This window comes from Bos mutus, chromosome 2, assembly GCF_027580195.1.
Source record: "Bos mutus isolate GX-2022 chromosome 2, NWIPB_WYAK_1.1, whole genome shotgun sequence".
Classification (NCBI taxonomy): Eukaryota; Metazoa; Chordata; class Mammalia; order Artiodactyla; family Bovidae; genus Bos; species Bos mutus.
This window is the reverse complement of record NC_091618.1, coordinates 73455573-73469266: the sequence shown is the minus strand read 5'-3', so window position 1 is coordinate 73469266 and position 13694 is coordinate 73455573. Positions and strand designations below refer to the sequence as shown.

The window sequence follows — 13694 nt, the reverse complement described above, 5'->3', positions numbered from 1 at the left end:
CCTACATGAACCCTCTAGGATGAATCTGTTATTTTTTTCATATGAATCATTAATGGCATTTTGCTTTTTATTTCTGCCATTAATTTTAAAGTCTGTCAGAAAATAATTTTTGATTTGCACATGAAATAATGTACTTCTTTTCAGAATAAAAACATGAGAATCATTTTTGTTATGAATGGTTTAGGGTATTTGGATATATTCTATTTCTGGATAAAAGAGTTCAAAATAGGATTTCAATAATGCATATGTGATACGTATTTAAAAGCAAAAGTAAAATGTCTTCTTGAAATTTGCCTTTGTAGCAAATTCAGTCATTCAAATTGTTTCCTTTCAAGACCCAAAAATTCTAGGGCATTGCCAGCTTTGAGTTTATCCTGAAAAAGAAAAGAAAAGGTTTTACTTTAAAGCATTATTTAATGGCTGTTTTAAAGCTTATTAACTGTCTTCAGGTTTTTAAAAACTCAGTTCCCCAATGTGAGAGAAGAATAATAGGTGTTTAAACAATGATCTCTTGACCCATGTTTTGCCGCACTATTTTAAAAATTATATTCATATATTTGTATTGAACAATACTTTAAAAGCAAAAATATGAATGGTGGGTGGTATATTTATGCTTTAATTATTTTCTCTACTTCTCAAATATGTTGACAATCATAGACAAAACATGGTAGAGGTTTTAAATTTTTGAACATGTAAACAATGTATTATTTACATTATAGCTAATGTAGAAAATGTATAATTTTATGTTTTTTTATAGTAGCAGTTTCTAATGAAATATTTCTGCAAATGCATTTTATATTAAATAGTAAGTACAATGATAAGTTTAAGCATATTATAAACAGAATTATGGTATGACCCAACAATTCCACTCCTAAATATACCCAAAAGAATTTTTTAAAGTATCAATCAGATACTTGAAAGGGAACGTTTGTAATAGTACTATGCATAGCAGCTGAAAGAAACAGCACAAGTATACATCAACAGATGAGTAGGCTTTTAAACGTGGTATACACATAAATGGAATATTTAGCCCCCAAAAGAATTTTCTTTTTTTCTTTCAGTTTTATTGATATATGATTAATATACAACACTGTATAAGTTTAAGATGTACAACAAATTATCCTTCAATTAAAAAATAAATTTAAAAAATTATGACAATAAAGTTTTAAAAATAAAATAACATAAAAGCAAAAAAAAAAAAGTACAACATAATGATCTGACTTATATACATCATGAAATGAATACCATAGTAAGTTTAGTGGATATCCATCATCTCATATGGACACAACATTAAAGAAATAGAAAAAATATTTTTTCTCTTGGGATAAGAGTCTTAGTATTTAGTCTTTTAATAACTTTCATATGTAACATATAGCAGTGTTAATTATATTTATCCTGTTGTACATTACAGTCCTGGTGGCTCAGTGGTAGAGAATTCACCTGTCAATATAGAAGATACGGGTTCGATCCCTGGATTTGGAAGAGCCACTGAAGAAGGAAATGGCAACCCACTCTGTATTCTTGCCTGGGAAATCCCATGGGCAGAGGAGCCTGGTGGGCTGCAGTACATGAGGTCACAAAAGAGTCGGACACGACTGAATGACTGAGCATAAGAAGATTAAAATCCTAGTACTTATTTATCTTGTAACTGGAAATTAGTACCTTTTGACTGCCTTCTCTAATTCCCCCTTTGTCCCTCTATTTGAAATCTAAGTTTGAAATTTGGTTGTAGGAGGAGGGGAGGAGACTTTCAACAGGGAAAACCCTCCTAGGAAAATGACTTCTTTGGTAACCTCTACAGGACCCTCCAATGAGTTTTAAGAATTACTTGGAGTCAAATACAGAGAAAAGGTACAGCTTAGGTACCACTACTTTCTCCGTATATGTGTTGTCCTTTCACATGACCCTGAATAAGAGTCTCAGAATATTGTACAAATATGTACATTGATAAATTTCACGTGAGAATGCCAAGTTTTTTTTCACCTTCTCCCCAGCTATATATTAGATCTGCTCCACAGAAAAAGCTCCTGTGATTTGAGAGTTAACTTTGTGATACCCTAATTGATATAGGTCTAGCTTGCAAAGGACAGGCATGCAGCTGAGGGCGGAAGGAAACATGTATGGGGTTGCGTAACATCCATACCATTAGTGTGTATCTGTGTATCATGACCATGTCAGGGTTCTCACATAGGCTTGCAGAGTGGGTAATGTGAAGCAAGGACCTCTTACTTGGGGTTCTTCTGTGATTCACCCTGGGTCATCCTTCTCTAAAGGAAGACTTCAGAAATAATGGCTGCTGCTCTGAAAAACTATTTGCTTTACTTTTTAAAATACGTTGCTACCAAGTATCCTTTGAAGGTGATACATTTTGGTGTATTGGATAGAGACCTGATCCTGGAGTTAGGAGATTGGAGTTGAGTTCATGTGCTATAATCTAGCAATTATATCCCTTTGGCAAATCACTTAACACCCAAGTCTTGATTTCCTCCTGTGCATCTACCTGGTGGAATGCATTTGCCTATCTCCCAGTGTTGTTGTGCTCATCAAATGGATTTATTTATTTCATTAAAAATTTTTTTAGTGAAATTTTACCTTCATGTGGCTCAAAATTCAAAAGATATGAAATGTACGTTTCCTTTTACTAGTACTGCCCAACCACTACTTTTTCTTCCCAGACTTATCAGTTTCTTATCTGTTCTTCCAGAGATATTTTATTCATATATAAGCAAATTCTTATATGTAGGTTTATAAATTTTTTTCACAAATGGATAGTGTGCTATTTACAAATGAAAGTATGTGCATTTTTGTACCTTTCTTAATATATCTTAGAAATTGATTTTTAATACTTTTTAATGGCTATACTGACTCGATGGACATGAGTTTGAGTGAACTCCAGGAGTTGGTGATGGACAGGGAGGCCTGGCGTGCTGCGATTCATGGGGTTGCAAAGAGTCGGACACAACTGAGTGACTGAACTGAACTGAACTGAACTGAATGGCTATATAGACTCCATTGTATAGACATACTGTTATTTATTTAACTATTCCCCTGTAGATTGTTTTTAGTCTTTATTACAATGTTATGATGAGTAACATGTAATGTTACAGAATATCATGTATTTATGACTGCATAAAATTTTTATTCAAGATTTTCTGAAAACTTGAAAGTGGTAGACATATAAAATTAAATAACAAAAGGCATATAATAGTAATTATTATTATTCCATTAAAGTCTTAATCAGGATATTTGACGTGGAGTTTGAGCAAACTCTGGGAGACAGTGAAGGGCAGGGAGGCCTGGCATGCTGCAGTCCATGGGTCGCAGAGTCGGACACGGCTGCAACTGAACAACAACAACAGGAGCTTGGGGTAGTCTGGTTTTAGTTTATTTTCATTCATGTTATAGGGAGTTTTTCATTTTCACCTTTTGATATAAAAAGTAGAGAAAATCCTAGTATTGCTTTCTACTTTAATAAGTATATATTTAACAATTATATGAAGGCTTACCTCATAGCTTAGTCGGTAAAGAATTTGCCTGCAGTGCAGGAGACCTGGGTTAATTTCCTGGGTTGGGAAGATCCCCTGGAGAAGGAAATGGCAACCCATTCCAGTATTCTTGCCTGGAGAATCCCATGGACAGAGGAGCCTGGAGGGTTACGGTCCATGGGGTTGCAGCAGTAGGACACAACTTAGTGACTAAACCACCACCACCACCGCTGCTGCTGCTGCTAAGTCGCTTCAGTCGTGTCCGACTCTGTGCGACCCAATGGATGGCAGCCCACCAGGCTCCCCCATCCCTCGGATTCTCCAGGCAAACCACCACTACCATTTAACAATTTAGGATTTTTATTTCCTTAAGGTGGTTAAGTGCCAAAGGAGACACTTCCTGTTTAAAGCAGTCTGAGGTTTCCCAGTTAATAACTTGCAACTAGTATATATCAAAATGTACTCTTCTTGGCATCTGTTAATGTGCTTCAAGCTGTCTAAGAAGATGTGATGAGCTGTATCCCTAACAATTAGAGTAGAGAATTAGAGATGAAGGTAACTTTTGGATCCTAGTTTAGAAGAAAGTCAAGTCTCATACAAAAGGGTTATGACAGACTTTTGTAAAATTTTTTAGGAATTTACATCTCCCTGTGTTTTCATTTTGGCATCCCTGTCCCCTAGTGGTGAAGTCTTAGGAAGAACTTGTTTCGTTGGGAGCATGTGTGGAATGGGATTTGCATGCTCAGTCACTCAGTTGGTCTGATTCTTGTCTCCTTTGTCTCCTGCATTGGCAGGTGGATTCTTTACCACTGTAGGATGGGATAGTCAAAGTGTTAGTTGCTCAGTTATGTCTGACTTTTTGCAACTCCATGGATCGTAGCCTGCTGGGCTCCTCCATCCATGGAATTCTCCAGACAAGAATGCTGGAGTGGGTAGACATTTCCTTCTTCAGAGGTTCTTCCTGACCCAGGGATCAAACCAGCATTGAAGGTGGGCTCTTTACTGTCTGAGCCACCAGAGAAGCCCATGGGATGTGAAGGGGATGGCAAAGGAGAGGAAATCTGGAGACACAGTGCCTCATTTTAAGCTCATGTTGTTTCAGGAACCTAAGGGGCAGAATAGGAAGTGTCAGCATTAAGACACATTTAGCTACCCTAAAAGTCAAATGCTGAAAGAAAAACAAAATCCAGTTGCTTGAGGGTTCTGCATCCTTGAGTCCTGTTAATCAAGACTTGAGTCTAAATATCCAAATTACTAGAATCATTACAACTTTGGAGATTGGTAGATATGTAATAGAAACATGTTTTCTTATTCATCTAACATGCACATCTAAATATATTATTAAATATGATTCTTTACAGTTTTCTTTCTTGTCTTTATGAATTTAGTTGTACTAGGTTGACTTTTAGCTTTTTAACTTTCCTTTGCTCTTTAATAGATCAGCCATTTCTAAAGATCAAGTAACAGTTCTAGGAATACTGCTGCTGCTGCTAAGTCACTTTAGTCGTGTCCGACTCTGTGCGACCCCATAGACGGGAGCCCACCAGGCTTCCCCGTCTCTGGGATTCTCCAGGCAAGAACACTGGAGTGGGTTGCCATTTCCTTCTCCAGTGCAGCAAAGTGAAAAGTGAAAGTGAAGTCGCTCAGTCGTGTCCAACCCTCAGCGACCCCATGGACTGCAGCCTATCAGGCTCCTACGTCCATGGGATTTTCCAAGCAAGAGTACTGGAGTGGGGTGCCATTGTGAATACTAAGTGCAACAATTTCTCTGTCCTTTGCTATCCCATATCAAAGTGCTCTGAAACCAAACACAGTTAGATCAGGGAGATTCAGGAATAAGATCATGAAGTAAAAGGCACATACCTTGGTTTCTGCATCAAATTCTCCCATTGATTCTATCAGTTTCCCAGGTTCCAACTCACCTAGTGGGAAGGGGTAATCAGTTCCCAAAATGACTTTATCCTAAAAAAAGAACAAATTTATCCTTACTTTTTTAAAGCATCAAAGAACCTCTTATAAACTTAATTGTATTTACAAACACTCCTATGGTAAAATAACAAAATTTCCCCTGATTAATGGAAGCAAACTGATTTGAAGTTTTAGAATTTAACGGCTTCAAATTGTATTCTGACATTTTGTCCAGCAGGTGGTGATATTAGGTCTCTTAAAACTGCAAATAAACCTCTATCCTCCCTTGTTTTTTCTAAGGAACTGAATTGCAGAACACTCAAATCTAAGAAGCAGGCATTTGTTTAATAAAACATGCTAATGTCTTCAGATGAAATTAGTGATTCTATATTTCTTAAAATGATGCATTGCAATTGACTCCACGATTTTTGAAAATATACCAGAGTTAGAAAGGAAAACGTAAAAAACGTAAAAAACGTGGATGAAATGAATGAAAAGAAAACAAACAAAAACTAACCAGTTCCCCCCCACCCTCACAAACAATTACTATCTCTGTAAACTAGATTGTGTTTTTCAATGATGTAGCTTTGAAGTTCTATATGACACTTTGTATGATAAAGCACACAGGCTTGTCTGTCTACAAATACATAAAGCAGTATGTCAAATAGTGTGCTAAAATCTAGATTGCCCTGGTCAACAAAACAGAAATGGGGACAGGGAGGGCTCAAGATGGCAGAATAGGAAGATCCCAAGTTCACCCCCTGTCACACCTGAATTACACTACTGAACAGGGCAACTATCTCTGAGAATGACCTGAAGGCTAGTAGAAAAGACATAAAGAACCACAACCTGACAGGTAGGAGGGTGGAGACACTGGCTGTCAGGACTCACATTCTTGGCATGGTGACTCACAAGCAGGAGGAAAACCAGCTGTGGAGGTCCTACCTGAGGAGCCAGGTGTCCAAGTCCCACACTGAGGTCACCAGCCTGGTCCTGCACTGGGAAGATGAACACCCAGAATGTCTAGCTTTGAAAATCAGTGGGGCCTATGTTAGAACTAGAGGCTGGAGGGCCATCCTTAAAGGGCATGTGCAAAAACTTACTTGCTCCAAGTCCCTGTGCCGAAGCTGCAGTTTGAAAGGAGTCTGGGTCAGACATACTTGCTGATCTTAGAGAGTCTTGTGGAGAAACGGGGGGCAGCTGGGACTCCCCTTGGGAACTGACATGTTTGTGGCACCTGTTTTCATAATCTCTCTCTACCATGCTGACGCTGGCCCTGGTGGTTGCTTTTTTGGAATTATCCCTCTAGCCTGTTAGCGCCCGGGGCAGCCCCAACTACCGGCACATCTGCAACAGCCAGCCTTGCTACAATAGAAAGGCTCATGCAGCCCATGTAGGGGACACCCCTGGAGTATCTGACTCTGGTGATCAAAGGGGAACATGTTGCTGGGCTTCCCTAGGACAAGTCACTTCTCCAAGATTGGGAGTTGTAACTAACTACATAATACATAGGAGTAAACTTAGAGAATTAGGCAAATTCAGGAGACAGAGGAGTGTGTTTCAAACAAAAGAGCATGACAAAACTGAAGAAAAAGACCTAAATGAAATGAAGATAAGCGATCTACCTGAGAAAGAGTTTAAGATAATGATTGTGAAGATGCTTACCAAACTCAGGATAAGAATAGATGAACAAGTGAGAACTTGAACAAAGAGTTAGAAAATATAAAAAGGAACCAATAAGAGTTGAAGAATACAATAACAGCAATGAAGTATACATTGGAGGGAGTCACTGGTAGAGTAGATGATACTGAAGAATGGCTAAGTGATATGGAAGACAGAGTAGTAATAATCACCTAAGCCAAACAGGAAAAATAAAAATAATTTTAAAAAATGAGGATAGTTTAAGGGACCTTTGGGACAACATAAAGTGTACTAACACTTGCATTATAGGTGTCCCAAGAGAAGAGAGAAAGGGTAGAAGTAGTATTTGAAGAAATAATAGCTGAAAACTTCCCTAAGAAGGAAACAAGCATCCAGGTCCAGGTAACATCAAGAGTCCAAAACAAGATGAACCCAAAGAAATCCATACCAAGACATAATTAAAATGGCAAAAGTTAAGAGAATTTTGAGGGCAACAAAAGAAAAACAATTAATCACATACACGGGGATCCCATAAGGCTATCAGCTGATTTTTCAGCAGGAAATCTGCAGGCCAGAAAAGAATGGCATGATGTAATTAAAGTGATGAAAGATATTCTTGAGATGAATATAGCATTGTAAGTCAACTGTACTTTAATTTTTAAAAATACAGTGGATAAGAATATGATATATTTGTGTAATGGCATAATATACAGTGTTCAATGAACAAATTTTGGAGAAAAAGACAGAAATGGTCCCTCTCCTCAGAAACCTCATGATCTAGTAAGAGAGACACTAAATCAATAATCAATAACAAATCCATCTATTGAAATAAAATAAGAGGAACATATTTTCAACTAGAAATTTTACTTCTGGTAAGTATCCCACTCATATGCATGTAATAGAAATATTTCAAGGAAATTAATTGCAACAGTATTATAGTAGCAAAACACTTATCAAATTAAATTATAGCATATCCCAAAATAAAAAGAAATGAAGGATAATTGCATATGCTGAAATGAAATAATCACCAAGTTATATTGTAAAGAGGAATGATCCTCAGAGCAGATGCTAACACTACATTGTGAATGAATCTTGTAACTGAGAAAATACAATGTAATAGCTGTCAAATGGAATTTACTAAAGTTAATTCAAATATCATATGATACCGCTTATATGTGTAATCTAAATGGTACAAATGAACCTTTTTACAAAACAGAAATTGAGTCACAGATGTAGAAGACAAACATGGTTATCAAGAGGGAAGTGGGGAGGGATAAATTGGGAGATTGGGATTGACATATACACATTCCGTTCAGTTCAGTCGCTCAGTCATGTCCAACTCTTTGCGACCCCATGGACTGAAGCATGCCAGGCTTCCCTGTCTATCACCAACTCTGGGAGCTTACTCAAACTCATGTCCATCGAGTTGGTCATGCCATCCAACCATCTCATCCTGTGTCATCCCTTTTCTCGCCTTCAATCTTTCCCAGCATCAGGGTCTTTTCAAATGAGTCAGTTCTTTGCATCAAGTGGCCAAAGTATTGGAGTTTCAGCTTCAGCATCAGTCCTTCCAATGAATATTCAGGATGGATTTACTTTAGGATTGACTGGTTGGATCTTCTTGCAGTCCAAGGGACTCTCAAGAGTCTTCTCCAACCCCACAGTTCAAAAGCATCAATTCTTTGGTGCTCAGCTTTCTTTATAGTCCATCTCTCACATCTGTACATGACTACTGGAAAAACCATAGCTTTGACTAGACAGACCTTTGTTGGCAAAGTAATGTCTGCTTTTTAATATGCTGTCTAGGTTGGTTATAACTTTTCTTCCAAGGAGCAAGCGTCTTTTAATTTCATGTCTGCAGTCACCATCTGCAGTGATTTTGGAGCTCAAGGAAACAAAGTCTCACTGTTTCCATTGTTTCCCCGTCTATTTGCCATGAAGTGATGGGACCAGATGCCATGATCTTAGTTTTCTGAATGTTGAGTTTTAAGCCAACTTTTCGCTCTCCTCTTTCACTTGCATCAAGAAGCTCTTTAGTTCTTTGCTTTCTGTCATAAGGGTGGTGTCATCTGCATATCTGAAGTTATTGGTATTTCTCCCAGAAATCTTGATTGCAGCTTGTGCTTCATGCAGCCCAGTATATCACATGATGTACTCTGCATAAAAGTTAAACAAGCAGGGTAACAATATACAGCCTTGATGTACTCCTTTCCAGATTTGGAACTAATCTGTTGTACTGTGTCCAGTTCTAACTGTTGCTTTCTGACCTGCATATAGATTTCTCAGGAGGCAGGTCTGATGGTCTAGTATTCCCATCTCTTGAAGAATTTTCCATACAGTCAAAGGCTTTGGCACAATCAGTAAAGCAGAAGTAGATGTTTTTCTGGAACTCTCTTGCTTTGTCAGTGATTCAATGGATGTTGGCAATTTGATCTCTGGTTCCTCTGCCTTTTCCAAATCCAGCTTGAACATCTGGAAGCTCATGGTTCACGTACTGTTGAAACCCAGCTTGGAGAATTTTGAGCATTACTTTGCTAGTGTGTGAGATGCGTGCATTTATGCAGTAGTTTGAACATTCTTTGGCATTGCCTTTCTTTGGGATTGGGATGAAAATTCCTTTCATTACTCTGTATTGTAATGACCTATATGGGAACAGAATCTAGAAAAGAATGGATATAGGTATATGTATGATGCATAATGTATATGTACATAATAAAATATGATTCACTTAATACACAGCAGAAACTAACATAACATTGTACATCAACTATACTCCTATAAAAATAATTAATAAGAAAAAAGAGAAAGTTATAAAGAGGGGAAAACAAAGTCTAGGACAATGTATTTGCTATACTCATATTTCTGTTTCTAATAAGAAACCTATAGAAACACATATATTTGTATGGTAAAGTCTATTTCATAAATGGTAGCCAAGAAACAAGATAGTTTCTTCTTTCTTGAGAAACAAGATGGTGAGAAACAAGGATGCCTCCTGTGCTACAGTTCATGGGGTCACAAAGAGTTGGACATGACTGGGCAACTGAACAACAGCAGCAACAGCGGCCAAGAAACAAGTATCATTAGGTGTCTCCACAAATGAAGACTAGGGTTCGGGGGTGTAGGAGAGCCCCATTTTTCTCTTTTGGAGATATAATTCACATACCAGAAAATCCACTCTTTAAAAGTGTACAGTTCAATGTGTTTTAGTATATTTGTGAATTTGTGTTATCATTCCCACTAATTTGAGAACATTTTTATCACCTTAAAGTGATCTGCATACTCATTAGCAGGCACTCCTTGTTACCTCCTCCTTCTGGCCCCTGAAAACACTAACTTATCATCTGTGTCTATGGAATTGCCCCTTCTGACATTTCATGTAAATGGAATCATGCAGTATGTCGCCTTCGTTCATTTAGTATATCATTTTCAAGGTTCATCCATGCTATAGCCTGAATCAGTACTTCATTCCATTTTGGGCCAAATAATATTCCATTGAATAGATACACCACATTGTGTTTATCCATTCATCAGATAATGGATATGTGGGTTGTTGCTACTTTTTGGCTATTATGGTAATACTTCTCTGAACAAGTGTTTTCATAAATTTTTTTTATGAAAACCTTTTCCCTTCTCCTGGGTATATACCTAGGAATGGAGTTGCTGGATCATATGGTAAGTCCATATTTAACATTTAGAGAAACTGTTTTTCACAGTGGCTGCAGCATTCGACATTCTCAACAGCAATGTGTGAAGGTCCCAATTTCTCCAAATCCTTACCAACGCTTGTTATTGTCCATTTTTTAAACTATAGCTGTCATGGTAGGTGTAAAGTGGTATCTCACTGTGGTTTCGATTTGCATTCTGTAACGAATAATTATGTTGAACATCTTTCCATGTGCTCCTTGGCCATTTGTATGTCTTTGAAGGAATATCTATATGTCCTTTGTGTCTATTCGAGCCCATGTGTTTCCTTTTTATTGTTGAGTTGCCAGGTTCTTTATATTTTCTAAATACTACAGATTTACCAGATGTATGATTTACAGATATTTTCTTCATTCTGTGGGTTGTCTTTTCACTTCATTGGTTGTATCTTTTGAAGCCCAAATTTTAGAATTTTGATGAATTTAATTATTTTCTTTGGTTGCTTGTGTTTTTGGTGTCATAGTCAAGAAATTATTGCCTAGACATCACGAAGATTTACAACTAAGTTTTCTTTTAAGAGTTTGTAGTTTTAGCTCTTCCCTCTAGGTCTTTGGTCCATTTTGAGTTAACTTTTGTGTATTTTGAGTGTGAAGAAGAGATCCAACTTAATTATTATTCTTTTTATGCATGTGGATATTCAGTTATCCCACTACAATATATTGAAAATACTATTCTTTCTTTATTGACTTGTATTGGTACTTTTGTTCAGAATAAGTTATCTTTATGTCTGTCTTTAAGCCACCATCACCCAGTTTTGATTATCCTATATATCTGTAGAAAGTTTTGAAATTGAGAGTGTGAGTCCTCCAATTCTGTTCTTTTTCAAAATCATTTCGTCCATTCTGGGTCCCTTGTATTTCCGTATGAATTTTAGCATCAACTTGTCAATTCCCGTGAAGACAAACAAAACAAACCCTGGATTTTTGAAAGGGATTGCATTCAATCTGTAGATCAATGTGAGAAGTATGGCCATTTAACAACATTAAGTTTTCCAGCAGATGAACATGGGATGTCTTTTCATTTATTTAGGTCTTCTTTAATTTTCTTCAGCAGTATTTTGTAATTTAGTGTCCAAGTCTTCACTTCTTTAGTTGAATTTACTGCTAAGTATTTTATTCTTCTTGATGCTATTGTAAATGGAATTGTCTCCTCAATTTCATTTATGGATTATTCAATGCTAGTATATAGCAATGTGGGTAATTTTTGTATATTTATCTTATATATTTGTATATATTTTATATATTTATTCTACAACCTTGCTGAATCTCTTTATTAGCCCTGATGCTTTATTTGTGGGTTCTCTAGATTTTATATATACAAAGTCATGTCATCTTCAAATAATTTTGCTTCTTTCTTTCCAGTTTTTATGCCTTTTATTTCTTTTTCTTGCTTAATTTCCCTGGCTACAATCTCTAATACAATGTTGAATGGAAGTGGTGAGAACAGAACCTTTCAATCTTTTGCCATTAAGTATGATGTTAATTGTGGATTTTTCATAGATGTCCTTTATCAGATTGTGGAACTTCCTTTCTACCAGTTTTTGAGTGGTTTCATCATGAAAGACTGTTGGAGTTTGTTGAGTGCTTTTTCTACATATATAGTTTAGTATGCTTGATAAACTACTTGAGCAATTTTCTGATAGACTTTATAGAACTTAAAAGCCCCTCCTGCTGCTGTTTGCTGCTGTTTAATTGTGAATTTGTGTCTGACTCTTTTGTGACCCCATAGACTATAGCCCTCCAGGCTCCTCTGTCAATGGGATTTTCCAGGCAAGAATACTAGAGTGGTTTGCTATTTCTTCTCCAGGGGATCTTCCTGACCCAGGGATTGAACCCGGGTCTTCTGCACTGGTAGGCAGATTCTTTACCACTGAGCCACCAAGGAAGCCAAAAGCCCCTCCTAGGAAATCCATTCAGTTGACTATTAGTCTTGAAACTAATCTAAGAACTTTAACCAATAATGCAAAGAGGCTAATTGTCCTTAACTAGATAGTCATCTCCGTATTTAAAATATAGTCTAATAATAACTGTCTAGCCATTTTTCCCCTATAAAATGACTCTGCTAAGATAGAATCTTTGAATTGGGCTTTTCAGAAAGCCTCTTCATTTGAAATAAAACTCTGACCTGTGCTTATAATCAGTCTTGAGAGTGGTTTTGTGTGTTGAAGGGATGAAGGCTTGAATATATGAAAGAAGGAAGTCAGATTGTTACTAGGCCTAAATATTAAATGTGTTTTTTCCATGAGTCCATAGTTATTCTTATTAATATTAACTAAAGTCTGTACTCTACAGTAAGGCTCACTCTTTGTGTTGTACATTCTGTGGGTTTTGACAAACAAGTTGTGACATCTGTCCGCCATTCATACAGAATATATTAAATGTATTTTAAGTACTCTCAAGTTGAGTTGTTATGAGGATAAATGACACTTTGATTTCTACCAGAAAAAAAGATTTTCCTAGGTTTTATGATTACATTTACATGAAACAATGTGGAGAAGTATATACTAAAGTTTAGAGGAAGGCCTTGATAGACTCACAATTCTCTCTCTAGATTCCTGTATTCATGTACTGTATAAAACCAAGCAAATCAATACACCTTCTGGTAGAAACCCTAAAGACCCAAAGTTATGTTTCCTCACATCTGTGCCAACAGCTGATCTCGTTCTGAACTGCCAGCTTGGTATTCACTGGAGGTTCATTCGTCCTTATCTCTACTCCTCTAGCTAAAGTTGTTTACAATTGCAAAACATAACATAATTTTAAAAAGTCCCATGCTTATATTACATTTGTCAACCACATTAACATGAAATTGAAACCTAGAAAATGATTTTTCATTCTAGTCAGGAATTCTTCCATTCCAACTATTATGGCCTTCTCAGATATAAATATGGTTTAAGCATGGAGGAGTCTGTTCTGTTCTATGGCAAAGGAAGCAAATGATTTTAAAGCAGAAATGAAC

General features: G+C 36.8%; 1 protein-coding gene across 2 annotated transcripts in view; it reads right to left on the bottom strand.

Moving 5' to 3' along the window:
* Positions 1-254: 254 nt before the first annotated feature.
* The window catches only part of ACMSD (aminocarboxymuconate semialdehyde decarboxylase), a 61543-nt gene continuing 48103 nt past the window's right edge, over positions 255-13694 (bottom strand). For both annotated transcript variants that reach the window (XM_070389658.1, XM_070389667.1), the window contains 2 exons: positions 5349-5447; positions 255-374 (listed from right to left, as the gene is read on the bottom strand). In XM_070389658.1, the coding sequence (XP_070245759.1) occupies positions 312-374; positions 5349-5447 (162 nt within the window). In that variant the 3' untranslated portion in view covers positions 255-311. The remainder of the gene's footprint in view (positions 375-5348; positions 5448-13694) is intronic.